We start from the raw sequence: 25,267 nt of genomic DNA, 5'->3' as shown, positions 1-25,267 counted from the left end.
ACACAAACCACGAGTGAAGTTGCAAAAGAACTGAACCTCTTTATTTGGACTGTCAGTGATCCGACGGATGCTGCACTTCAGACCATTCACACATATGAGTGACAGTAAAAAAGTAGAGCGTAAGCATGGGATGCAAAAGGTTCATAAAATATTAGAAAATGTCTGGGGAGTCATCAGAATTAAATATAAATTGTACAAGACAAATATATGCGATGTAGCCTACAGCTGGCTGCATGAATTCAACATTTAAGCCTGGCAGGGACATCAACATGATCTCAGGACCACTTGGTTTAAGTCTCCTCATGACACAGGCTCTGTACCTCCTAGTGGATGCTTGGTATGTAAAAAATACACCAGGCTGAACTTATGAAGTGCATTTCCCAACTCATTTCATGCATCACTGGAATGTAAACATGGAGTAAACATATTCCTTGGCCTGTTATTAGTGTTCAGTTTACTCATAATCACATCATTTGTGGCCCAGATAAGCATCGTCATCCCCTGCTGCATCTTCATTATGCACAGACACTTGCAGAAATCTGCTGCATTGTACCTCTGTGTCTATTTGCAGTAATGTGTAGGCTGTCCAGAGCTACAGCAGATATGAAAAGCATCATCTGAGCCATTTGTAACATAACATAATTGATATACAGTATAGTGAATAGCTAAAAATAAGATCTTAAAGTCGTCAGCATTGCTAACTCACTGAAGTCCTTTGCGGGCATGAGTGTGATGCTTTTTAGTAAGTCAGATCTATCCAAGAGCCTGCTCTGAAGAAATCCATGACTAGAATACTACTCAAGACCATTACATCAACTTATTGAGGATACTGGAGCTGTGCATTTCAGGCACCACATGAACAGTTTATCAGGACATGACAGCTAACAGTTCAATCACAAGGTCAGGAAAGCTATTCTCTCTCATCACTGCATGACCAAAAAAGCAGGCGTTACATGCCTCATACAGTTATCAAATCTACCGAGACTCATATGGAGTCCATGGATTGAGGGGGTAGAAGGCTTCTGTTTTCAGGCTCTACCCAGCCAGCTCATGTGCGAGAAGGCTTCAGTTCTTTAATGTGTTACATAGTGAGACAATGGAGTATTCATGACATCACATAACATGAATTGGGCATTATCCCAGAGAGATGTAAACAGTGACATTTAGGCGATATAAACATACAACATTAGTTGCAAGAGTTCTGCTCTCTAGCTGTTGGTGACACTGGGCACCTTCAACCACCATGTCCTCTATCTACAACAGTGCTGTATTAGTGTGGCAAAACATGCGATTATAGAAAATAAGCATAAGTTATCAATATCAAGGGAGAGTAAAAAATACAATTGGAAAAGATATCTGTAAATAACCATCTTTACTAGACAGACCTCCTATGGCTCTGCTTAAATAAAATGTGAATGGTTATCCCTGCCTTGTGATGCAACCAAAAGTGATCCAAAAGTTAAGACCATATTACACATACATGCACCTCCGCTCTGCCACATTCAAAGACAGAGGCTGTATAAGACTGTTTTTGATTCAACACTGATACCACATGATAATGTTAGGGTTCTGAGACTGAAACACATTGAGACACAAACAGAAAATATGGACATAGTCAAGCACCTTGAAAAGTATGATTCATCAAATCATCACATTGGCCGTTTGAGGAAGAGGGCACTGTGAGGATGAGGGCGCTGCGCTGCAGAGCATTTATTACAAGATTAAGCTTCATTTTCCAGAGCCAATCATAAGGGGGCCAGAGGGTTGAAATGGGTTTCATTTAGTTTTCTCACCCAGCATTAGTGTAAATTGAAAACACTCTACCCTCCTCGCTTTTATCAATGCAATATCAAATCAGCTCTTGCACAGTACAAACCACACCAGCCCTTATTCACCCCTCTGGGGATTCCTCGGCACAAAATGAGATTCATCATCATTTGTAGTAGGGCATAAAATAACAGAGACAAATTGCAGCTGGCATAAATTCTTCAAACTGCTGTTCTTTTTACAAAAGTATACCATTCTGTTGCATTTCACTACAAATATCCTTCTCAAATTAACAATGGTACAACCCTTCTCTTTGGCTTTGTAGAAGTTTAGAGGAGGACAGTCACTTCTACTTTAACTACGTGATCAGGGAAAACAACAGGTATGCCTACAGTTGAATTAGAAGCTTTTTCCTCGCTCCTTTTGGTCCTCCCTTTCTGGCCTTTGCCACAAAAACCATCTTCTCTGGAGAGGATAAAAAGAACCAAGGAAAGGAATCTAAGTTTCAACCAACACAAGCTCTCACTAGCATTGGTTATAGAACAACTAGGGTTGCTAGGAAGTGTATTGGTGTCTGTATATCAACACCTGTCAACAAGTGGAACCTTTCATCGAGTGTATCCTTGGGCCAATTACAGTTTAGTGCCTAATATTACACATAATTTAATAAGTGCCTCACTTTTGGCTGGAAATCTTCTGAATCTACACATTATGTGGTGCAGGGGCCGTGGCTGTCAGTGTGTTCTGAATAGAAAGCCTTGCTCCATGGCAGGAGGAAAAGAAGAGTAACTCATAGGGCAGAACCCCTTTAAGACAGCACCAATCCACCATTTTTCTCTCAGACCACGGCAAACTGAGCCTCTGCACATCATGTCACAGTCCTGCAGGTGACATGGAGCAGTTTGCACAGTTAACCTTTTTTTTTTCTCTGTCCTGCAATATAATAATCATCTGTATTCCATTTTTAATAAACTTAGTTGTATATAATAAAGTACAAAAATATTAGAGAACATATACACAGTTTTTTTGTCATTTTGTAGTGACTGCTTTGCCTGGTTTTCTTAAGCATACGTATATCTTTGTGCTGGGTGATGAGGAACTGAACAGGCCTCAACTGAAGTGTATTTTTCCTTGCTTCTGTTCATATTGTTGATGTCCGGTCTGTTCCATCTGTGGAGGAGATTAGAAAGAAATATGTTTTAAGACATTTACACTCATAAAACATACAGAACCATTCATCTTTCACCCTTAAAAAGGTGGTTAGAGAGGGCTACCACTGTTCCTTCTTTTCCTATGGGAAGAAAAAGTTATTGATGCCTTCTTATGTGTCCATTAATCTTTAGCTTCATTGCATACCTTTTATGAATTCTTATGGTACGCCAATGAACTTAGCACATCCTATATTTATTAGATACATTTCTGGATAGTAGCAGCTCCTTCCACAAGCTGGAAAAATACACCTAGCAGCTGAATGAAAGTATATACAATATCCTAACAATACCTTTCTATCTGCATTTGTTCATCTGCCGTGGCTGTGTACTAAACAAAAGTGAATAGGATGTTTGATAACATGTAATTCCCTTTTAACAGTGAAGCAGTGAATTGTGTAAATAGTGAAACTTTTTAAACATATGGTACTGTGTATTTTCCTACTAATCCAACCAGGCTAAACTCACTGTTAAACACAAAATACTGGTCAAAAGTTTTAGAACATCTGAATTTTTCCCCGTTATTTAAACTGACATAATTCAATGTCCCAGTGTTTGAAATTTAAGATAGGACAAAAACACAATTTAACTTTTTCAAACAAGGAATCATGGAATCGTTTTGTTGAACTAAATTCAAACAAAAATTTTGACTCATCCAACAGCCGAGCTCGTGATGTTCCTTCAGTAATTTATCAAATATTCTCAGAAAGTTCATCCCAACACTGCTGCAAAAGATCCCATCAATGTGTTGCACTTGTAATTTACTTAGCTTTACCCTCTGTCTAGTTCACCCCAAACCAACTGGATAGGGTTTAAGTCTGGAGACTGCGCTGCTCCTCCATCATGTGAAGCCACCGTCTAGTTCTTTTCATCTTGTTTCATTATATCGCTGTAGGATGAACCCCCAACCAACCACTCTGTCTTCCTTTGTTAATGATACCGATGCAGTACAGTGTTGTCCCAGTAATGCATCACAGGGTGTTCATTCAGCCTTAAGTCTTCATTTACTTCCATTGATGCATTGTAACCTGTGTCTTATTCCCCGAAAAGGCCTGTTTTCTATGACATTTACATTTTTTCAGTGACCTAAATTTTTTTTTCAGCTTAACTTTATAACTTCATTCAATGTTATTTGCTGGACTTGAACTGCTGAAATTTCAATAAAGACTGAAATATGGGGGGTGTTCTTAAACTTGATCGGTTGTACACTTACAGACAGTACACATGGACACAAAAAGGGCATCAATAACCTCAATCTGTCTCTGGGAAATGAAGGAAAATAGCTTAAATTCCCCAAATTCTATCTAATTCCCCAAAAACTCATGCAACAGGGATACCTTTCTATGGCAGTCACAGAACACTCAGGAAAAATAATACAGAGCTACTAATCCTTCAGCTTGTTTGACATGATGATGCAAATCTTGTCATTCGAGTACACCATACAGTGCAATACTCAGAGGTATGTCTACGCCTTTCTCTCTGCTACGGGAACCTGACTGTGACTTGACTAATGATATTGTGTAAATAAGATATTATTAAATATTAATACACAATTATAACTAATGAAATGAAAATTATACAAGTCAACATCTTTGTTTGCGTAGGGGATGTGTGTGAACAAATTAGTATGTACTGCTTTCCCTGATGGACACAGTCTCCTCATAAAATCCTTTCTGTCATTGCCTTGCTATAAAATATAATAAGGTGTTGTATAGTTGAAAGTTGTGTGAGGTCTACCAGTCAGTGACCAGTCAGGACATTGCTGAGGACACTTACCCCCTAAGGCATGCTCTGTCATACTGAGGCACAGTGACTCCAGCGTGGGGTTGATCTCCAGGTCAGCACCTGGAACTTGGCATTCTGAGGGAATGAGTAAAAACATTTTAGTCCAAAGGAAGATTAAAGTTTAAAGTCCGTTTTTTTCCACACTCTAAATTTACAAAAGCAAGAGTGTATTTTGCACTAAATAGATAATGTCCACAGAGGATTCATTTGCCTATTTCACTTGGAAAAGAACAGCTTCCATTATCAAGACACAAGTATGCCTTATCTGGTTTAAGGGGAAAATGCCCAGTTTATGTGCTAAAGTATAGCTATCATTATGGTAATGTGAAGTTCAGATAATTTGTTTGGCTGATAACAAGAAAAAGGTGACTGATACTAAATGCACAGAGTAGTTGCACTGTTAGCCAAACAGACAAAACAAAATTTCACATGTTGAATCTGCTACTAACGAGAATCAATCAAATCTGATGGTACAACAAACAACAGTTTATAGTTTACACTTTGGCCATATTATTTACTGGATTCTGGGCTGATGAATGCTCACCCAACCTTTGCCACATTTTAATATGTACATATAATTGTAATCCAATTATTTGGGAGTGAAAAAATTACTGAATGTTAACTCATTATTCAACTCTCTGTTGTTGATAGTTTTGAATGAAATGATTGAATGATTGATTTAGTTTGAAATGTTTCATTTTGTGATCACTTGTGTTGCTTATTATGATGGAATTGGTCGTGAAGCCAGTGTACCAGCATAGGTTCAAAAAAGTTATAACCAGAAAAATCATAGTCAAAACTATAGAAAAATAAGAGCCCGGTAAAAAGTGTATATTCCTTTAGGTGTGTCACACTCACAGAAACATATTTCCTTATGGTAAATGACAATGCTTGGTAGTTGTGCAGAATCAAACTATGTGCAGCACACCAGTGAATCTACAAGACGCCAACGTTCTTCACTATGTTTTCATCAACTTTAAAATCTTGCTGCTCCTAAGCACTAGAATGGACTCAGCCTCATGACTACTGCTGAAACATGCCATTAACCACTAAACAACATGAAAATCAGTTTGATTAAATTCAAGCCAAAGCAAACAAAACCAAGGAACAGAATAATTTTCATCATGTGAAATGAAACCATCTCATAAAAAATAAATAACTCAGTTCTCAACTGAGTTAATTTAAATGCAGCTTGTCTGTACATACAAGTACAAGTGGGTGAGACAATTCACTGAGGCAGGGTACTAGATTGCCTCTACAATCCTTTTCCCTAGTTCTATGGCTAAAGTCAAGTGTGTTTTATTTTGTCATTGAGTCATATCTTACAATTCACTTGTTTACAAACCAAAATGTGAACACTCAAGACACTCTTGAGATGTATTCTTATGTCCGGCGTAAACTGCAATCTGTCTCAAGTGAATGCAGATATGATATGTAATACTGGTCTGAGGAGGGACACAGTGTGAGTGAGCTTCAAAGTGAAACCACAGTACGCAGGCCAGCAATGACCATTTTGGGTGTTAAGTTTGACCCTTGACTGATCTTTATATTCAACTGTAAAACCTGGGTTGGGTATAGTTTGGACTTTATCAATTCTGATTTAAATCCTGCTTATTGATTCCAGTTCTTATCAATTCCCTATTTCAATTCCAAAATGGTTAAAGAGGTCAGATGTTTAGAAAACAAAAATTCATCATGTTCATCGAACTTTCACAAAGTAAATAGTATTTACTATTTACTAGTATCTACTACAGTAAAGATTTATGATCCACAGACATGTGCATAAAAAATATGTGAAATAATAGATAAAGATCAATATAGAGCAGTTAATTAACTGCTACTAACTGCTAGTTATTTTAGTGTTCGGTGACAAACATGCACCTCTATATTTTACTAGTCAAACATGAGTCCGAATGTCAAACTGTACTTATTGATCCAAGGCTGAATTCAGCCTGAACTGATGCACAGTAGCTGAGCTTTATGATTCACTGAGGCAGCAGCAGCAACAACACATTAAACACAGCACAGTCTTTCAGACTGAAGCTGTGCTGCCTTAAATGTTTGGTCAGATTTGATGTGCAACCTGACTTGGAGCTAATTAGCTTCCCACATACTTTGCACTTTGCTTTGTCATTGTTTTCTTTTCTACAGTGAAACCATGTTTTTGACCAATTATGACATCCATCTTTCACACTGTTGTGACGCTGCCGTGCATGCGAGCTCGTATTTTATGGATTTAATTATATTGTGTAAATTTTAAACTGTTGCAGCTGTAGAGGGCACTTTAGCTCTGCTCTCCCTCATCTGACACTGTATAAGCTTGTATACAAACAAACTGACATTCTTTGAAGGATGCCGCCGCTGAACTGAGACATAGCTGCTGTTGCATTGATGCGTAATGTAGGACATAGACAGGTTCAGGCAGATAGCTATGTTATAGGAACCGATGAGCAGAACCACAATTCAATTATTTTTTCTGGTACTCGGTTCTTGGCATTTTGGAACCAGTTCTTATTTGCGACAGGGTTTTGAACCCAACCCTATGCAAGACTGTGCAGTGATGAGCGATGCCTAGACAGCTTTACATTCTTTAGAGTACCTGGAACAATACACTGTTATATTACTTTTCTGTCTTCATTGATGAACAAATCTTTTAATACTGAACTCCTTCCAGTATCTTGCCTATTTGTTTTATGTGGCCTCTGTACATGTATGAATGTTTGATATGTTGGTTTACTATGATCTGTCGCAGTAAACCTAGAAAAGCCAAGATATTTCTGTAATCCTTATCTCTATAACAAGATTTTAGAAGATAACTTGGGGTGAAGATCTGTGGTGTATTCTATTTATTAGTATGAAATGCTTCTTAAAAATCAGTTTTAACAATGTATTTATGTGTGAAATATAAAGCTCATGTTAAAAGCCAGTAAGGCAGCAAAGTTTTAAATTTTAAAACAAACAACAAAATAATACCCATGACAAGGTGTAACATAGCACATCGTGTGGGTGCTAGGCATGTCAGTTCTAGTACCTGAAGCACCTTTTACAGAGGAAGGTGTAATAAGCAGAACATCATATCAGAGGTAACCCTGTTGGTAAAAATTAACCATGAAGGTTAAAACAGCATATTGTGAACTGTACAAGCAAATACTTTAGTGATACTGTTCAAACCTAGTTATGTCCACATGTAATGATTTAGAAGAAACTTATGGTATCCAAGGTCTTGTGAAGGGTTTAATATGAGAATGAAATAATACATTTGTAATATTGTTTCTTTAAAACACAGCAAATATCCAGACTGGGATTTTTTTTTTCCAAATGAAAGCTGAAGTAGATACAGCCCCTTTAAGACACGGAATCTATAACAATGTGGGGCTGGCCAGTTAAAAGTTATTTATGGAAAACTTTAGATCAACTCTGTTAAAACATGACAAAATTACTACAGATGAATTTGCAATGCTTGTGTGTGGCATCTGGCACATGAGACAAGGCGACCAATAGGTTATGTATATTGTATGAGGTGACTGATTGTTTACTGCAGCATGCCGCTAAGCTGTCTTGTTATTTTGTCCTTGGCACAGAGGGAGAGCAGCCCTCTATTTTGGCATCTGACCAAATGCCTATTTCTTCCCCTGAAGTTGTGTGGCTCATGTAGGTTGCAGGACTAACTATCAAGAGTCAAATCTGACACTTCCAAACAAACTCTATTGGATTAACCATTCCCTGTTTAGCTTGATAAGAATAATTTTACTTTAAAAATAAAAGGAGTTCTTGATGAGCAATATGTAGGTGAAACTTGTGTGGTAAAATGTAAACAGGAGATTAAGGGAGGTAAGACTGACATTAATAATTACATTTTGTCAAAGAATAAGGTATACCAAAATGTAAACAAGGAGAGAGATAGAATGTCGCTGGGTGCATACCCGTTGAGATGTTAATTAATAATCAAAGAGGCTTGACCTCACACAATACCTTGCTGCTGGAACATGAGCATGGTTTGCGGGGAAGTGTGGACAGGGAGTGAGTGGGTCCGCTGCACAGAGCTGCGACTCTGACTTGGCATGCTGTTACTACCCCCAGGGTTGGCAAACCACAAGTTCTACAGAAGAAAACACAAGTTTTCAATACATAATTCCCACTGTTTTTCTTTCAGCTAAATCGTTAAGTAAAAACTCTTCAAGCTATCATAATGAATCAATTTGTATCAAAAATATGAAGCCTCAAGCCTTGTACTGTCTTGTGTGCACTGATTAAATGCCAAGGCCATTTATTTTTTCACTTCTTTTACTTTCAATGCAAATGTTTACTAAGGTGAGTTATGACTCCTGGTGCATGACATCATATGGGTCAATACCATCAGGTATAGTGAAGAGATATTGAAGAAAAACTCAAAACACAAACTTCTACTGGAAAGTCTTGAAAGTAAAAATATGGAGTCGGGTTCAATTACACATTAAAAAAAACTACTTTCAGCTGTGCAGTCAGCTTTTAGTACTAAAAGTTTTCTTTTAAAAAAGGTCATTTGAAATCTCCAAAGACAACAAACCTGACATGAAATAAATACAGACTATTTTGTCCACAGTTCGTGTCACAAACTGGCATTAAAATGCCCATCCAATGACAGGAATACTCACTTGTCTACCCTGGCCTGCCAGCACAGGATTAGTGAGTGTGTGGCGTGGAGATGCTCCCCCAATCCCACCAGGACTCAGAAGACTGATGCGCCCGGCAGGGAGTCCACGAGGGGTCATCTGGAACTGCCTTTGCCCTCGTCGCCCTACACCTCCACTCACAGAGCCTGCTGTGGGGAGGGAGTTGGACCCATATGTCCATCTGGAGATTAAAAAATGAATAAATAAATAAATAAAACAAACAAAAAATACCACACATCAGAAAGCAGTGACAGTCTGTTCAACTTTTGAAGCTATTTCATATGAAATGACCGTCATTATTTAAACAAGGAAGAGAGAGTGAAAGAGATAAGGGAAAGGAAGGAAAGGGAGACATGAGTGCAGGGAGACATTCATCTGGTGTGACATATTCCCTGCTAAATAGGGAGATCAAAGGTAAAGGAAGGCCAGCAGAGTTTCACCCTTTCTGTCGGTACACTGGCATGTCCAGCATAGCTTTCCGAGGGAACATGCGGAGCAGTTTGAGGACCTGCTGCTTCCAGGAGACCAGCCTTTTCTTGTGAGTTTCTGTGAAAGCCTGACAGAGAGAGGAAGAGAAAAAAGGCATTTTCAAAGGCTTTTCAAAGAGCATTAGTAGGGTTTCAGGAGATGCTTTTGAAATTTAAGATTTTTAAAGGAAAAGGTAAGTTTTATTATTCCTTTCAAGAAACAGGACTAGGTCAAAACCTAGTATACGGTTGAAGTGCATCATAGGCTATTTGCATTCAGCCTAGTGTCAGCTGGTTTCAGCCCTTTATCTATTTGCTTCTCTCATAATCTCTGTGCTCACATATACAGGATTTTAATACAGCCAAGTTTCAAATAAACAAAGTTCTCATTTACATGTTTCTCTGTTTCTGTTGTCAGACAACAAGTATGAAATAGGACTGAAGCACAGCTCATTAAGACAACATGTTAACCAGCAGTCTGACCCAAGCCATTTCAAGCTGCTGCTCAGCACTGCTAAAATACTGATTTTATAACCGCAACGTCAAAATCACAAAAGACTGAGCTGTGATTTCAGCAATATTTACTCAGCACAGAAAGGTGTGTCTGTGGAAGCCGACTTTGCACTCGCGGGCCTTACTGGCAACTCTCTTCTAAAGAAAGTTGCTAAGGTTTGTCCAAAAAGTTGCAAGATTTGTCGCTAGGTCTTTTTTTGAAAAAAAGTCAGTGAAAGGGTCAGAAAAGTCGGGAGATCATCTAATGACAAAAGCACTAAGTTGGCGCTGCTTCTTCTTCTTCTTTGGGGTTTTAGGGCAGTTGGCTTCCATTATGTTGCATTACTGCCTTCTTCTGGTTTAATTATCCACTACAATCTTGTAATTAGTCTGGTTGCTGTCAAAAATCTAAACATACATTTTCTTCCCACACTTAAGCACATATTTAATCCTGGTCTCCACCCATCCTGGTCTCGGTAGCCCTATTATCATTGTCCTTCTCTGCTCTTCATATTTCCTGCATGAAATCACAACGGCAGCACTGCCTGTCTGTGCCAAATCATTTTGAAAGAGCAGCAACTAATAAGGAAACTCCAACACCGGGCCGACCAATGGTGTAACCTTATCTCTCGGTCATGCAGCACTTGGGTGACCAATATGGTCACCCCATCACTCAGTCAGTCCTGGACATACACGTTTATAGGGCTGGCCCTGCTGTTGCAGTCCAGCCAAAAAGTGAAATAGATGATGACAAAATTCTCTCTGGCTAACAACTGATTGCATTTGTCTTTGATATTGTTATCATTTCACATTTTTAAGGTATTATTTAAGGTATTGCTTTTGGTGCTGTAAGATATTTACAACACTGTATACAAATGATTTCAAAATATTGAGCAAATGAAACTTTAATGTGCAGCTTCTCACCTCATGTGTCAGACACTTCTCAATGAGCTGAAGGTAACAGCTGATATTCTCCTCATCTGGCCTAGACACGAGCAGCTGGGTGCACACTGAAAAAAAAAAGTCAGAGATTACATATCCTTGTCCACTAAGACCGTTCTGATCTGAGGGATATCTGTGGATTTCTATACCTGAGGGTCTGTAGATATAGATGTAGATAATGTTTAGTATCTATGTGTTTTATGCCGAATGCTGACAGAAATAGTTTTTATCACAGTATTTTGTTATACTGATGATTGGGTTTTATATGCGTGTGTGTTAAGAAACATAAAGTAACACTTTCCGTAAGGACAAATTATATAACCATCAATGTAATATATGTATTATCAGGAATTTAAAAAAAACATCATGTTCTTACCTTTGCCCATGACACGGGTGAACTGTCCAGCAATATCGCCGTCTGAGATGGGTGTGGCTGAGGAGTCCCCATCACAGGGAGGTGGGTTGTGGGACTGGAAGCCCTCTGAGGCTGGCTCTTTATCTGCTCCCGTTTTTGTGGATTCTGAAGGGGAGGAGGCGGTGTCCAAGGCAGGCTGTGCTGTACTAGGTGGGCTGTAGGCCTTAATGGGTGTGATGATGATCTGCTGCAGCTCCTGAAGGGCGTTACGAAGGTTTCCCCCTTCCAAAATATCCTGACAAGAGACGCCATCAGTGTCACATGCTGTATAAGCTATTCAGAGAGGTGCAATTTGAGTTGTTCATTTGTTGTGAGTAGAGAGGAAAATATGCAAATTGTGAATCAGGATTTAAGCTTTAAGAGTAAACATTTGCTCCCCCAAGATGTTTTAGAGGCTCTGCGCCATGTCTGTTTCTGTGCTACCACAACAATCGTCGACAGATACGTGTACTCAGGTACATCTTTTTATCAGTACAACTGAAAATTCATCAGGACAAAACGCTACTTCCCCTTTTTTAGTACAAGAAAAACATCATCATCCCATTTGAATTACCTTTTCTAAAGACTTGAGCACACTCTGCCTCTCTCGCAGTTTCTGGATACTCAAGGCAATCTTATGCCGTGCTCCTTTAGTGACATTCTAAAAAGGAGAGACAGGAAATAACAAGATGGCATGAGACGCAAGGAAGTCCTTTCTTGTGGGAACACTTGGCAATTTATACAGTTACTAAATAACAAAGCTAATCACCATCTGTTTCATTAAAGCCAGGGGGCAAAGGCAAAATCACGCTGTTTGTATGTGTGACTGGCTTGATATAACTGTAGGGTGCGGTGCTTAATTTCATGCCTCATTGAGAGTTGATGTATCATCAGGTTTGAGGACAGTAATGTTCACGATTGATAAGAGGGGTGGAATAATCAAAGGCCTGCCCCAGTGTGTATAAAAGAGAGGCTTAAAAACCTGCGACTCCAGGTGCTGCTCTGTGAGAATCATCATCTCCTCATAGGTCATCTGGGAGAAAAGCGATGCATATTTATGAAGGCGGAGACTTTTCAACCATGCGGGAACATCTACAACAAACACAAACCAAGTCACGTTACGTTTTGGGTTATATCACCACAGCTGTTGGCTGTGCATGGCTTTTACCAGAGCCAAATGCCATGAGTGCCCATGGCTCAGATAGGTAATGAACTCTGACCTTTCATGCCACTGCCATCCTCCTGGAAAGTGTTGCGAGTGGAACCCTGTTCTTCTGTCTGCTCACTGCCTGAGGAGGCTACGCTGCTCTGAGGTGAAAGGGGTGCGTGGTCTGTTGGAATGAAGTTCTGCCGGCCCCCTGCATCATCCTGGCTCACCCATTCAGAGCCACAAGCCTGGGGACTAGAAGGAATAATGGACATGGACTTCTTCAGAGGGCTGGGCTGCATCCCACCCAGACCTGTGAAGGGAAACAATCCAGGTATGAGGAACAACAGAAAACAATTCTTAGGAAAGAATAACTTACTTACACTCTAGGACCTTTAATTAAATTATCTCTTTACATAATGTGGGTGTTATGTCCACAATGGTCTCGTATATAGAGTCAGTCACACCAAACTATTTCCTCTGTGCTTTCTCACCACTTTAAAAATAAAAGGTGAATGAGAAACTTCACCTGTGTTATTGCTGTTTATGGGGGAGGACATCCCGCCTGGGAATGGCATGTGTCCATTCTGGCCTGCTGGAGATGTGCTGGATGACGGAGACTTGTCATGCCAGGCAAGGCCAGGGTCCAAAGCCTCAGCAGAGCTGGGCCATTCATCTGAGCCCTGGCGTGGGTGGTAGGGGCTGGATGGGGCCCGGGGTGCGTAGCCACTGGATAGGTGCTCCTCCAGGTGGTTTAGCCACATGGCCAGAGAGGTGCGGTCATCCAGTGTAGTGGCAGGGTGGATGAGAGCATAGGACAGCAGCTGTCTGCTTTCTTCCACAAACAGGCTACTCTCGATAGTGTGACTCAACACCTTCTGCAGCAGCTTCATATACTCACATTTGGCCTCGCTGTTGCGTGGCTGCAGCAGAGGCAGATGTGACAGCAGCAAGGACACCACTTTCTCCTTTGGCTCCTGATGCCACTGGCTGACAATTGCTAATGACAACAGGAAAACACAGAATTTGACCAGCGATTAATCTTTTATTACTAATTCAATACAAGTCTACTTCAATTGTAGAAAAATTAAAAATAGTGTTTCATACTAAGAGATAACCAACAGCACTTGAAAAAACACGCATAAAACTCTCAGCTACCTGCATTGTTGGCCTCAGCTTCAAGGATGTGGATCTCTGTGCAGTCTGCCAGCCAGTGTTCAAGGCAGATGTGTAAGAAGCGAGCCTGGGTGCGGGACACCCTCTTCAGGAGGGACAACAGTGCCACCGTCTGTTCACACTCATTCCAGCCTTTGAACCAATCTGTGAGGATACCTACCTGGTCTCGGAACATCATGGCGTGTCTCCTCAGTAAGGAGAACAGGAATGTGTTGATGGGGAGGGGGCTAGTGGAAAGACTGTTCTTTCAAACACAGATAGGATCAGTCTGCCCCGCACAGCGGGGTCGTATTTGCAAAAGTCCTGGGATCCCCTCAGACTGGACCGAGGGGCCCTCACATGGTTCAGGTGCAGAAAGAACTGCAGACAGGGATGCCGTGTGGATTACTGGGAAGGTGCCTTGTAAGTGAGGCTGAAAGTGTGTCAATTATAGTTGGTAATCACACAAACAGGAAAATCTTTTTATTCACTCTTGCGTGTTCAGGATCACATCATCCACGCCCTATTAAATCAACAAAAGAGAAAGAGAAAAATCATAGGTCTGAATTCACAAAATGTCATCTTCAATTTCAAAATCTTAACCAACCCAAGAGTTATTCAGTATACATCCCTTCCATATTTGTTTAGCTTTTCTAATTTTACTGCATTCACCATGAGACCAATCACATCTTCTCATATGTGAAGATGAGTGCTTTTACAGATTAAGTCTGTCCATACCACAGATTTAGTATTGGAGCACGCTCCTTTTGCTATCTACTGGCAGTTCTGTTAATTTTTGGGGACATAGGAGTTTTCTCCCCCAGTACCGCAAATATAGGATTCATGATTTTGTTTGACGATGGAGACGGATCATCAGCTTCAGTGAGTGACCTCCACAGACTGAACTGACTGTGGGGGACTGCTCTTTTAACATGAAGGTACATGGATTACACATTTATAAGAGATGATGGCACATAAAGCCAATACAGGACGAAGAGACTGCTTCAAACAATTAGATGTAATGAATCACAGTGATAAGGAACATAACATCAACCTAGGTTTTTGTTTTTTTTTTAATTTGTCATAGTTACAAAGGGGACTCTATTTGTATAATTCCCCTGATAGGTTCAAAATAAAGTGTGATATGAGACATGTCAAAATTAATGTAAAGAAGTTTTCACTTATGCTTTACTTAAACTTCATAGAGACTACTGGCAATCTTCCTCACGCTGCTTGAGTCATACTATAATGATAAAGGTGTGCCAAACATGTTATACACAGTATGTAAGAGCCAAGGCCAAAAACACAGTGATGCTTAACGCATAACACTAAAATAGGCTGCAATTTGAGAACAAGGACTGTCATCGGTACCCTGTATTATCAACAGGTACTTATAATACACAGCTTATCTGCTACATGCTTACTTCATAGGTAACGTTACATGTCAAAACTACTTACTGCCAACACTGCAAATGGTAGCACCTGTAACATTAACAGCTACAGCTTTTGTTTGAAAGATGAACCTGAGTGTCTAGCTAAGAGCTCTAGTCAGCAGACCCATGTTGTGATTATCCCTGTGAGGTTTATTAACTTGAAATAAGCTAACATTACGCCCAGCAGCCTAGCATTAAAACAGCGGTTAGCCAGAGTTAGCTCGGTCGGCCTAGTCAGTGATGAGGGATTCGGGATTTGTATTGTTTTTCGTTGACGCTGTTGCTGCCCCTTTTCTCCGCTTCGCACTTCAATCTTAGCGGTATCAACGGGGATGTTAAAACGCGTATTCAATCGACATGAGGCTGTAGGTCGTTAACAAGATAAAGTTATAAAACTGAAGATTTACAATAAATGCACTCGAAAGGTTTGTTGTTTACCTTTGTCGGTTGTCACTGGTTAGCGAGCTAGGCTAAAGTGCTAATGCATAGCTAGCTCGACGGTAGGGTAGGATAGCTAACCGCTAGCGCTAGCTTCTTAGCTAGCGAGTTTTGCTAATAGATGCAATAACGTTAGCTTAGTTGAAAGAAGCGTAGATTTCGATCCCATGCGTGGTGTTCCTTCAGGGTAATCCTTTACAGCGGCAGGCTCCCGCGGTTTCAAACATACCGTGTTAAAGAATGTACGTACAAAAATGTTTATTGCAATACAGAAAATAAAGAGTGTACGCCTGGAGAAATCTACTTCGATTTTGACTTGACGTAAGACGTGGGCACATCGTCATACGTCTGGATGGTACGTAATGTTGTGTTCCGCCCATAGGTTCCGCCCACAGTCTGGTCAATAAAAGGCTCCATAACATGTAAGATCCTGACAGGTAAACACGCCATATGGGCATGTTCTAGTGGGAAAAACTAAAAAACATGATAACGAAGAAAAAAAAAAATCTCCTATTGATATTGTGGTATATGGTTTAGAATGGGGGAATCAGATTTTCCTTGGTGAGTAACTTGCCATACTGTCACCATTCATAAAATAAAATGGAAACACCTAATGATTTCAGTCTAGAATAATTGTTGTTAATCAGTTCATCAGTAGAATGTCAGAAAATAGTTTAAAGATTACTGCCATGTTTCCAAAGTCACAGATGATAATGTTTGAATTTCCCCAGGGGATCAATAAAGTATTGATTATCTATCTATCTCAAATTGCTTGTCTTGTCTAACAGCCCAAAACACCTCGATATTCTGATACTACTATATGGAACATAAAAAGGAAGCAATTTTCACATTTGAGAGGTTTTAACAGATTGATGTCTGGTCAGCACATACACACAGATTCTGAGCAGTTGGGGTCTCAGTGCCTTGCTCAAGGACATGGGAATCAAACAATCAACTCCACAATTAATGGGCACCGTCTGAGCTACAGAACCATTTGAAAATGACTTAGATAATTAACTGACTATCAAAGATGAATCAGCCTATCATTTCAGCACAAGAGTAAACTATTGCATTGTTTGTTCTGAGTTGGTTTTAAGCATAATGTCTTCTGGCCACTATCAGTTTTTACAAGTTGGCTATCAGCTGTGAATGGCAAAGGGCAAAGGGCCTGCTGTGACATCACAGACTCTACAATTAATGGGCATCCGCTTTTAGTTTGGACAGGTTATAGAGAGGATCAGTAATTCATCAATAGGTTGGTGGTTCGGTCCATGGCTCCTCCTGTCCATGTGTTCTTGGGAAAGACTGAACCCTAACTGCCCCCAGTGTAATGCATTGTAATATACTCACCATAAGAACAAACCTGTCCCTCCACTTACAGATTCTTGCTGCGTTTGACAGTCATGTAGTGTGTGTGTTTTCAGCATACAGGGAAGTGGCCCAAAGTGCAACACAAAGCAACTGCTAAACACATGGTTTAGACCTAAAATGATCAAATGCCTAAAACCACACACTATAATCTCATGTACTTCAGTAACATTATACACGATGACTACATTTTAATCACATATAGTCCACACGCAATGCAACAAAAATGTGCAACAGTGGTTTTTATGAAGGATTTTTACTTCTGATGCTTAAGTACAATTTATTGCATATATTTCTATACTTTGACTTAAAAACATGAATTTAAAACTTAAAATCTTAAGAATATTGTGGGATTGTTAGGATTTGAGTGATTTTTCCTGCCTCTGCAAGTTTTGATTTTCTCTGTGTAAGATAATGGGAAATGAAAGTAACCCTGACCAACCCTGAAAGAATCCTACAGTAAAGTAACAGTGATACACAACTTATGGTAAAATTGACCTATTTCAGCTTCAAACATGAATGAAGTTAAACAATCCAGTCTCTTTTGCCATACTTAAATTTACAGCTTTGGTATGTGTATTTTTTTCCATGTTATATTTTTCTTCAGAAGATGGTCACACTGTTTCATACAACACGCGGCTGAGCTTCACTCTGACATCATCTCGTGCTGTTGAAAAGAGGAAGCAGCACTGATGCATGTTTTTTGCTGTGTGTCTTCCCCTTGCCATCTTAGGGAGGATCTCTTGACAGTCTGAGAGTAGCTGTCGGTCTGTTGCAAACTGTTTCAGCAAGGAAGTGTCACTCTGAAGACAGGGAGGCAGAGAAGAATCCTTTGAGAATGGTAGGTAAAACTGATGCAATTGTTTGAAACATTTTGCTTTTCTGTTGAAATGTATCCGTTTTGATGAACTGCCATTCAAACATATTTGTGTGTATATATTTTTTTACTTTACCACTGCGACACAAGTCGGCGTCGCCCGTGCTCTTTCATACAGGAAACTACATTCTGTCTTGTTGCAACACAAACATTTCCTGTCCTCAATATGTCAGAAAAGTGGTATTAATGTTTCATGCATCCATGCAAGGTGGATAGACCTGAGCATCTGAACAGATCAAGCAGGTGTCTCTTATCCTCTTTCTTTGTTTCTAGTTATGTCTTTTAGATCAATCCACTTAGCTTTATCAGAAGCACAGGAACATCATGTCTTAATATTTCTTAGATTGACACCGTTTGAGTGATATTTTTTTTACGCCATTTTGCAGTCAAGCTCTCTGGTTGTGTGTGAAGTGGATGAAAGTCTGAAAGATAAACTGAAAAAGTTTAGATTTCGAAAAGAGACCAACAATGCTGCCATACTGAGTAAGTATCACATCTGCACTCTCATACATTTGTAACTTGATCCACACGGATTGTAAATGTAAACATAAATATAAATGTTGGTGGATCAACAAATATAAAAGTAAACCAAAAGCCTAAATATTCATTGTTATGTCTCAGTGAAAATAGACATGGAGAAACAACTTGTTATTCTCGAGGAGGAATATGAGGCAAGTCAAAGTGTTGTAATTTTTCTCTTTTAGAGGATTTCCATCAGAGCTGAAAGGCACTTAGACTCAACTTTGTCTTTCAGGACATCTCACTGGATGACTTGAGAGATGAACTTCCAGAGCGGCAACCCAGATATCCTCACTAAAATTCTCATAGTTACACAAAGTACATTAGCAAATGCTGTATTCATATAGTAACAGAACACAATTGGACCATATTTTGAGTTCCTTGACAACAGCGCACATTCATTGTCTACAGCTACAAGTATGTCCATGCTGATGGCAGGGTGTCTTACCCTCTGTGTTTCATATTCTCCAGTCCAGTGGGTAAGTAATAATCTTTGCATAGGTTGAAACTAATCTTTCTCTATAGATTGAACTATTGTTTGAAGAATAACTAAAATTACAAATGATGAATTAGGCATCAGTTGGGTTTCTTTGAATTATGCTCGACTGGTCAAATTACAGAATCCCTTGGGGAAAATGTCATTTGCATTTTAACAGGATGTAAGCCAGAGCAACAGATGATGTATGCAGGCAGCAAGAATCAACTGGTCCAAACTGCAGAACTCACAAAGGTAATTATATTAATATTTCACCACCTTATATTTTAGACATTTTAATGTCACTTAAAAATACAGTTTCCTTCATCGGCAAATCTGTAATATATATATATATATATAAAAAAAAACACTGTACTTATTGCCAGAGTCCTTCTGAAATCTCAAACATTTTTATTTTATTCCAAACCTGAAACCTGACAGTTTCTGAGAATCACATTAAAACTATGTAACTCTATAGATTCTGAGATTATTATTTAGTCAAGAAAACATTAACATTAGTACCTGCACTTGCTGGGCCACTTATTCATACATTAAAGGTTGTGCAATTTGTTTGTTTCAATGCGTTACTCTCTGCTTTCCTCTGTGAGGTCTTTGAAACAAGAAACGCTGATGACTTGACAGAAGAATGGCTGAAGAACCAACTGGCATTTTTTCGCTGAATAAGCATCTCCCATATTTCCCTTCCGTCTTTTTCTTTGTGAAACATGGCCCTCAATTTTCTTTTTCAATTGTTGTGAATGCTTTTGCTATTAAATCATTTACTGTGTGCAATCATGTTTTAACTTGTCAGTTTTGCATTGAAATCATATTCATATTGTTTTCTTACAAAAGTCTGAACTGAGCAAGAGCTAAACAAATTAGATATTTTATCACTTTAAAATGGAGCAAACAGTCCTATGCTTCTTGGGCTAAAATAATGGGATTACTTATAGGTTCCCTTCATTTGCTAAGGAAGGAAAAACAACAACATTTGACCACTGAGTTTCTTAGAAAATGCCACCTGCGATTTATTATCACTTTCAAACCATAATGACATGTCAAAAGAGAACTAAGACATTTTTACATGATACTGTACTAAATATCTGACAGACAAAAACAGGGGAATGGTGTACAAATACCTACTGAGGCTTGAGCTAAATCTAAAAACTGGACTGAAGAGAGATGTCCCCAGTCCAAAAGCAATGAGCATCTTGCTCACAAATTTCATTGGATATTTGCAATCATCAGTGTTTGTAGCTGAGAATACAGATAAGATAGGTGGCCGTCGCCAAGCCGTCCAGACCAAAGAACTCATTCACTGTCACTGGCATCACTGGAGTCTGAGCCTCTCTCACTTCCACTTCCACTCTGAGCCTGGGTGTCTGAATGGTCACTGCTGCGGTCGCTATGTGCTGGAGAAGCACTGCGACTCCTGCTGCCTCCTCTGTTCCCACCTTCATCCTCACTCCCACTGCCCTCGTCCCCGCTGCTCCTGGCTGAGTTCTTGGGCTCGTTGTCGTCACTGTCATCGTCACTGCCGAAGATCTCTTCCTCGTCGCGCATCTCTCTGGTCCTCTCTTCGCCACTTTCACTTCCACTGCTGCTTGCTTTCCTCCTTCTCTTTCCTCTGTCCTCATCCTCTTCGTCCTCTTCTCCCCTTTGTTCCCGGTCGTCATCATCATCATCCCTCTCAGATTCACTCCCAGAGTTCTCTGCCTCACTGCCGCTGCCCTTCTCTTTCTCATCACCTGGAGAAAACAATTCAAGTATCACACAGAGCAGATGGTGAATCATTTAGCAGACACACTGACATTACTGTAGTGTAGCAGGCAGCCAATTCGGTAACAATTAAGTGATGAGGACTGACCAGAATCTTGCATGTCTTTATCCATGTCCATGTCTTCCTCTTCATCTTCTGGCTCATGGTTCTCCAGCTGAGCTTTACGTGCTTCCTAAGAATCACAATGAAGGGAATCATCAGTCAATAAAGGTAATCACTAGTAAATTACAAGGGTCAATGAGGAACGCAATATAGCTGTTGCTATGAAATAATTTTGGTCACCTGTTTAGGTGAGTCTTATTGGATGTTACTTGATTGTTAAATATATATATATATATATATATATATAAAATTCATAACACACACGAGAGCATTTCATATAAATGTTAAAATGCTAGTCACAATTGACCTCCTACACCAGTTCTGTTGTCTTGCAACTACTTCGTTCAGTAGCTGAAAACTTCTATTAATATTTTTTAAAACAACTGCAATTTGATATATTGTAACAAATAGTAACTTTTGGTTCTATAAAAATATAGATAATTTATTATAATTCACTAGTCATAACTCAAAGTTAAACTTTCACTAACACATAAACAACTGTCCAGTTAGTGACAAAATAATTTTAGTTCAAATGCACCATTAGATGCTCCAAGCCTTGAAAAACAAAGTCAAAAGTGTGTAAGAGTAATGTCGATAAAACAAAGGGGAAAAGTGACAAGCACACTCACCTGAGCTTCAAGCTCTTTCTCATTCATATCTCTGTGCTTACACACCAGCACAGCGTTTGTGGTCGACTGTGCTCCAGCCTTGGCTCTTCTCTTGCTCAGACGCACCCTGCAGGAGAGAAGAAAGGCTGTCAGAGGACAATGCCAAACAGCTTCACATGAAAGCCCCACACATCATTGGTGCTGGTGCTGTTTGTTTTTGTTTTGTGTTACCAACAGGCACCAAACTGTCTAATGAAAAGCACTCTACCCTTCCACATCCACATTTAGTTGCTTGATCTAAAATGGACCAGCTGCAATTATTCCTGTCAAAAACACACCTCCATTTCATCATGTTGAGGTGCAACAACAAACAAGTCTCTTCTCTAATCAATGATTTACCTTGTCTCGAGTTCATTGTAGTAAACACCATCTCCATCTCTGAAGATAAAGAAGTAGTTCTCCTCATAGCCCTTGCTGGCTTTGTTCTTGACATTCCAGTTGTACTCCCTGGCTATCTTGTAATCATACCTGAAACACAGATAATAAAATGCATCATTACTTCCTCGTATACAACTTAAAGCAAGCAAACTGACAATGTTATTCTTAAATGCATCATGAAAGATCCAGGATTTTCTTGATTAAATATTTTTACTTACAGATCTTCAGGCATGTAATCCACACCCTCATCGCAGTCTCTCTTGCGCTTGCGAAGTGTGTCTTCATTGGGCAGGAAGTAGGCCACAAACTGATTTCCTTCCTCATCCATCATACCTCTGCATTCAAGAGACAAGAAACGTAAACTAGTATTTATGCAAGAATGGTTCTTTTGATACACACATCCACAGAATGGATATTTTGTAGACACCTGATCATAGCCTGAGACATCATTTCCACTCCTGCTGGTCCTGATATGTCTTTAGGTGCAGGATCAGAGTCAAAGATGACCTGAGCACATGGGTTGATCCACATCTGAGGAGAGAAAAAGTGTACGAAGTATAATTATCTAAGTCCATAAAGTGTCAGTTTGTCAAACAAAGTGCCATGTAAAAAAGCAATTTGAGCAACAGATTTTTACTATTAAGTATAAATTTGCTGTATTTTATTGTTATGTGTTTGTTATCTTTTCCCCATCTCTGCACTTCTCTCACTACAGTGTATATGGCATGCAATCTGAAATCAATCACACAGACTCCAAAATCCAATGAACTGGGTGAAATTACTTCTGTTAATAGCTAGCTCACCTTGAAGTCAGGGAACACAGGCAGTACCTCCACAGGAGTAACTCTGGGTTTACTGTAGTGCTGCGTAATCTGGAGAGAAACAACAGACATTTTTGCACCATTGCCATAAGTGGAGTTGCAAACCCATAAAGTCTTTCAATACCCAGTTTGAAGCTACTGTCCATTCCACTCGTCACGTTGCTTGATATCTAAAGGTTGTTAAAAAAATAAGGATTGGGCCAGCCTGGTAATATGCTCACTCACCGATTTCTGTGCATCCTCGAATGTCTTCTCAATAGCAGAAATCTGGCTGTCTCTGTCCTTGTAGATCTCTTCTTCTGTAAACTGTTGTTTGACAGATACACCGATCCTAAACACAAAACATGTTAAAGTTAGACACACACACACACACACACACACACACACACACACACACACACACACACACACACACACACACTAAATCATATGCCTTTCTACGACTGGGTGATTTCAGGATAAAAGCTTTAAATAACTTACTTGACTTCCACTTTCTCATTGGAAACACCATATCTGTTAAACTCTGTTGAAATATATTCTGTCTTTCTCATCCATGGGACCACTTTGGCATGCTGCTGTGACCTAAGTGAGAGGAGAGGGGAAAAAAAAGTGTACAATTTCTGCAGAAATTTACAATATCAACAAACTACCTATATTGTAGACTTACCTCTTCGAGCTGGATGGAGCCTGGATGTCCTCTTCCAACAGTTTTTCATCAGCGGGATCCAACAATACTGTCAATTTAAAAGAAGGCTCAGTTTACAGACTGACAAAGATAGTCTCTGAAAAAATTAGGAATAGACAGTGGGATGTGATCACAACGAAGACTTACTGTTGGGATCTATGCGGTAGGTGTCTGGGTTGATGAGATCGATGGTGACCCCAAGGTCTGGCTCAGTCAGGAGTTCATGCTTGTGCTGTTTCTCTAGAGAAGTGGCTTTATACTGTACAAACCTGCCACAGCAGACAGATAAATGTTAAGATGTGTCTGTGCTTATAAGTGTTTACTTAACGGTGACTGAATACAGAGACAGATGGGCGACCACATTTACCTGTGCTGATCAAATGGATATGTGATGAATTTGGGATCAAAAGGGATGTCGGGCAAACTGTTGCAGTACTTCACGCGACAGACAACTCCTGACCTGTCGTGGGCACAGAATTAAGGAAAAACTCAGTTGTGGTTAGCCAGTTATTTCAAATGAGTGTAAATGATAGAAAATGCAAAACAGTGTTAAATCTACTCACCTCTCTGGGACAGTTCGGTGAGAGGACGGCCTATTGAAAGAGAAATCTATCAAATCTTTTACCACCACTCAAACCACTGCTATGTCCTCTCTATACTATGCTTGGATGGATAAATGGATGCCACAAAAACTGAGATGTAATGCATCATCATCCTCTTACAGAACAATAAGTTTACCAAATGCACACTTCATGAAGTCTAAAAAAACTTATCATTAATGGCTAAAACATTTAAAATAAAGCCAAAACAAATGTAAGTTTTTCATGGCAGGGCTGTTGCATTTAACTGCATAGGGAGTACAGCTGTACCTGGTAATGTGGTTACTGAGTGTAGTACTCGTATTGGTACCACTAAAATGAAACGTAAAAATATTCTGTAGCACTGCGGGCTGCAATCACATATTCAATATATATTGTACTTCATCATTTTCTGTTCAGTTAATGAAAGTTAACTACCAGATGCTTGTTCCGTAAATTTAATAGGATCCAGACTGGCTAACAAGGGCTAGCTTAAACTTCGTTTAGCTCCCACTAACACAAAGTCAGCCGTTTTATTTACCGCCACTGTAACTTACAACAACTGCCTGGAGAGACCAAGTTTACTTATCTAAGATAGTTAACCGGCGCTAAATTAGAGAATTAGTTAATTTAACGAGCAGGTTAGCTTAAGTTAACTTGACGTAAAGCTTGCCTGTTTGTTTAGCTAGCTACCTAGCATTTTTAGCTGGCGATATACACAACTGAAAACTGCGCAACCTATTAAAGGGTACCGACTCAAATTTGATTTAGCATTAACAATAATACAAATTATCAAACACATACATCCAGCAAGGTTAACAAAGTCGCAAAAATAAAATGTTTACTACCTGTGTCCGTCTTCTCGTTGAGCTTGTGTCTGAATCGTTGGAGCCATGTTTGTGACAAACTGCTCACAACTGAAGGCAAAGCTCTCTGTCTGCACAAAGAATCAACACAAACCTGCCCGATGTCAACCAAAACCCTCGACCGAGGCCAAACTACACACAACTATCACATTTAACTTCTACACAGCCACAATGCATTTTATCTTGTTTTGTTCCGGCATGATAGGATGCCGACCCGGTAGTGTACGGAGGCTCGCAGGGTGATTCAGGAGAGCGACCCCCGCTGCTCTG

At 39.7% G+C, this 25,267-nt stretch overlaps 3 protein-coding genes across 3 annotated transcripts; 1 reads left to right on the top strand and 2 right to left on the bottom strand.

The window, feature by feature from the left end:
* Positions 1-14: 14 nt before the first annotated feature.
* Positions 15-16,213, bottom strand: LOC139631638 (protein Smaug homolog 2). Its single transcript, XM_071495986.1, has 13 exons — positions 15,881-16,213; positions 14,013-14,532; positions 13,384-13,854; positions 12,928-13,167; positions 12,690-12,799; positions 12,282-12,368; positions 11,690-11,963; positions 11,296-11,381; positions 9,853-9,968; positions 9,395-9,593; positions 8,733-8,859; positions 4,752-4,835; positions 15-2,937 (listed from the first exon to the last, which is right to left on the bottom strand). Exons 2-13 carry the CDS (start codon positions 14,206-14,208, stop codon positions 2,909-2,911), a joined length of 2,019 nt encoding a protein of 672 aa, XP_071352087.1. The 5' UTR covers positions 14,209-14,532; positions 15,881-16,213; the 3' UTR covers positions 15-2,908.
* A 3-nt stretch (positions 16,214-16,216) lies between these two features.
* On the top strand, positions 16,217-19,911 carry gmfg (glia maturation factor, gamma). Its single transcript, XM_071495996.1, has 8 exons — positions 16,217-16,235; positions 17,982-18,089; positions 18,512-18,608; positions 18,747-18,796; positions 18,880-18,931; positions 19,043-19,123; positions 19,301-19,374; positions 19,728-19,911. The coding sequence occupies exons 1-8, from the start codon at positions 16,233-16,235 to the stop codon at positions 19,797-19,799; spliced, it is 537 nt and encodes a 178-aa protein (XP_071352097.1). The 5' UTR covers positions 16,217-16,232; the 3' UTR covers positions 19,800-19,911.
* Positions 19,912-20,122: 211 nt separating this feature from the next.
* paf1 (PAF1 homolog, Paf1/RNA polymerase II complex component) lies at positions 20,123-25,208 on the bottom strand. Its single transcript, XM_071495989.1, has 14 exons — positions 24,980-25,208; positions 24,117-24,146; positions 23,921-24,013; positions 23,701-23,822; positions 23,536-23,602; positions 23,349-23,450; positions 23,094-23,199; positions 22,851-22,919; positions 22,475-22,578; positions 22,266-22,382; positions 22,009-22,137; positions 21,631-21,736; positions 20,987-21,071; positions 20,123-20,867 (listed from the first exon to the last, which is right to left on the bottom strand). The coding sequence occupies exons 1-14, from the start codon at positions 25,024-25,026 to the stop codon at positions 20,431-20,433; spliced, it is 1,614 nt and encodes a 537-aa protein (XP_071352090.1). The 5' UTR covers positions 25,027-25,208; the 3' UTR covers positions 20,123-20,430.
* Positions 25,209-25,267: the final 59 nt, after the last annotated feature.

The sequence above is a fragment of the Trachinotus anak genome, unplaced genomic scaffold, assembly GCF_046630095.1.
Source record: "Trachinotus anak isolate AG129_WGS33_773 ecotype Australia unplaced genomic scaffold, CSIRO_AGI_Tana_v1 ptg000014l, whole genome shotgun sequence".
Taxonomy (NCBI): Eukaryota; Metazoa; Chordata; class Actinopteri; order Carangiformes; family Carangidae; genus Trachinotus; species Trachinotus anak.
The sequence above is the reverse complement of the archived record's forward strand: the minus strand, read 5'-3'. Positions and strand labels throughout refer to the sequence as shown.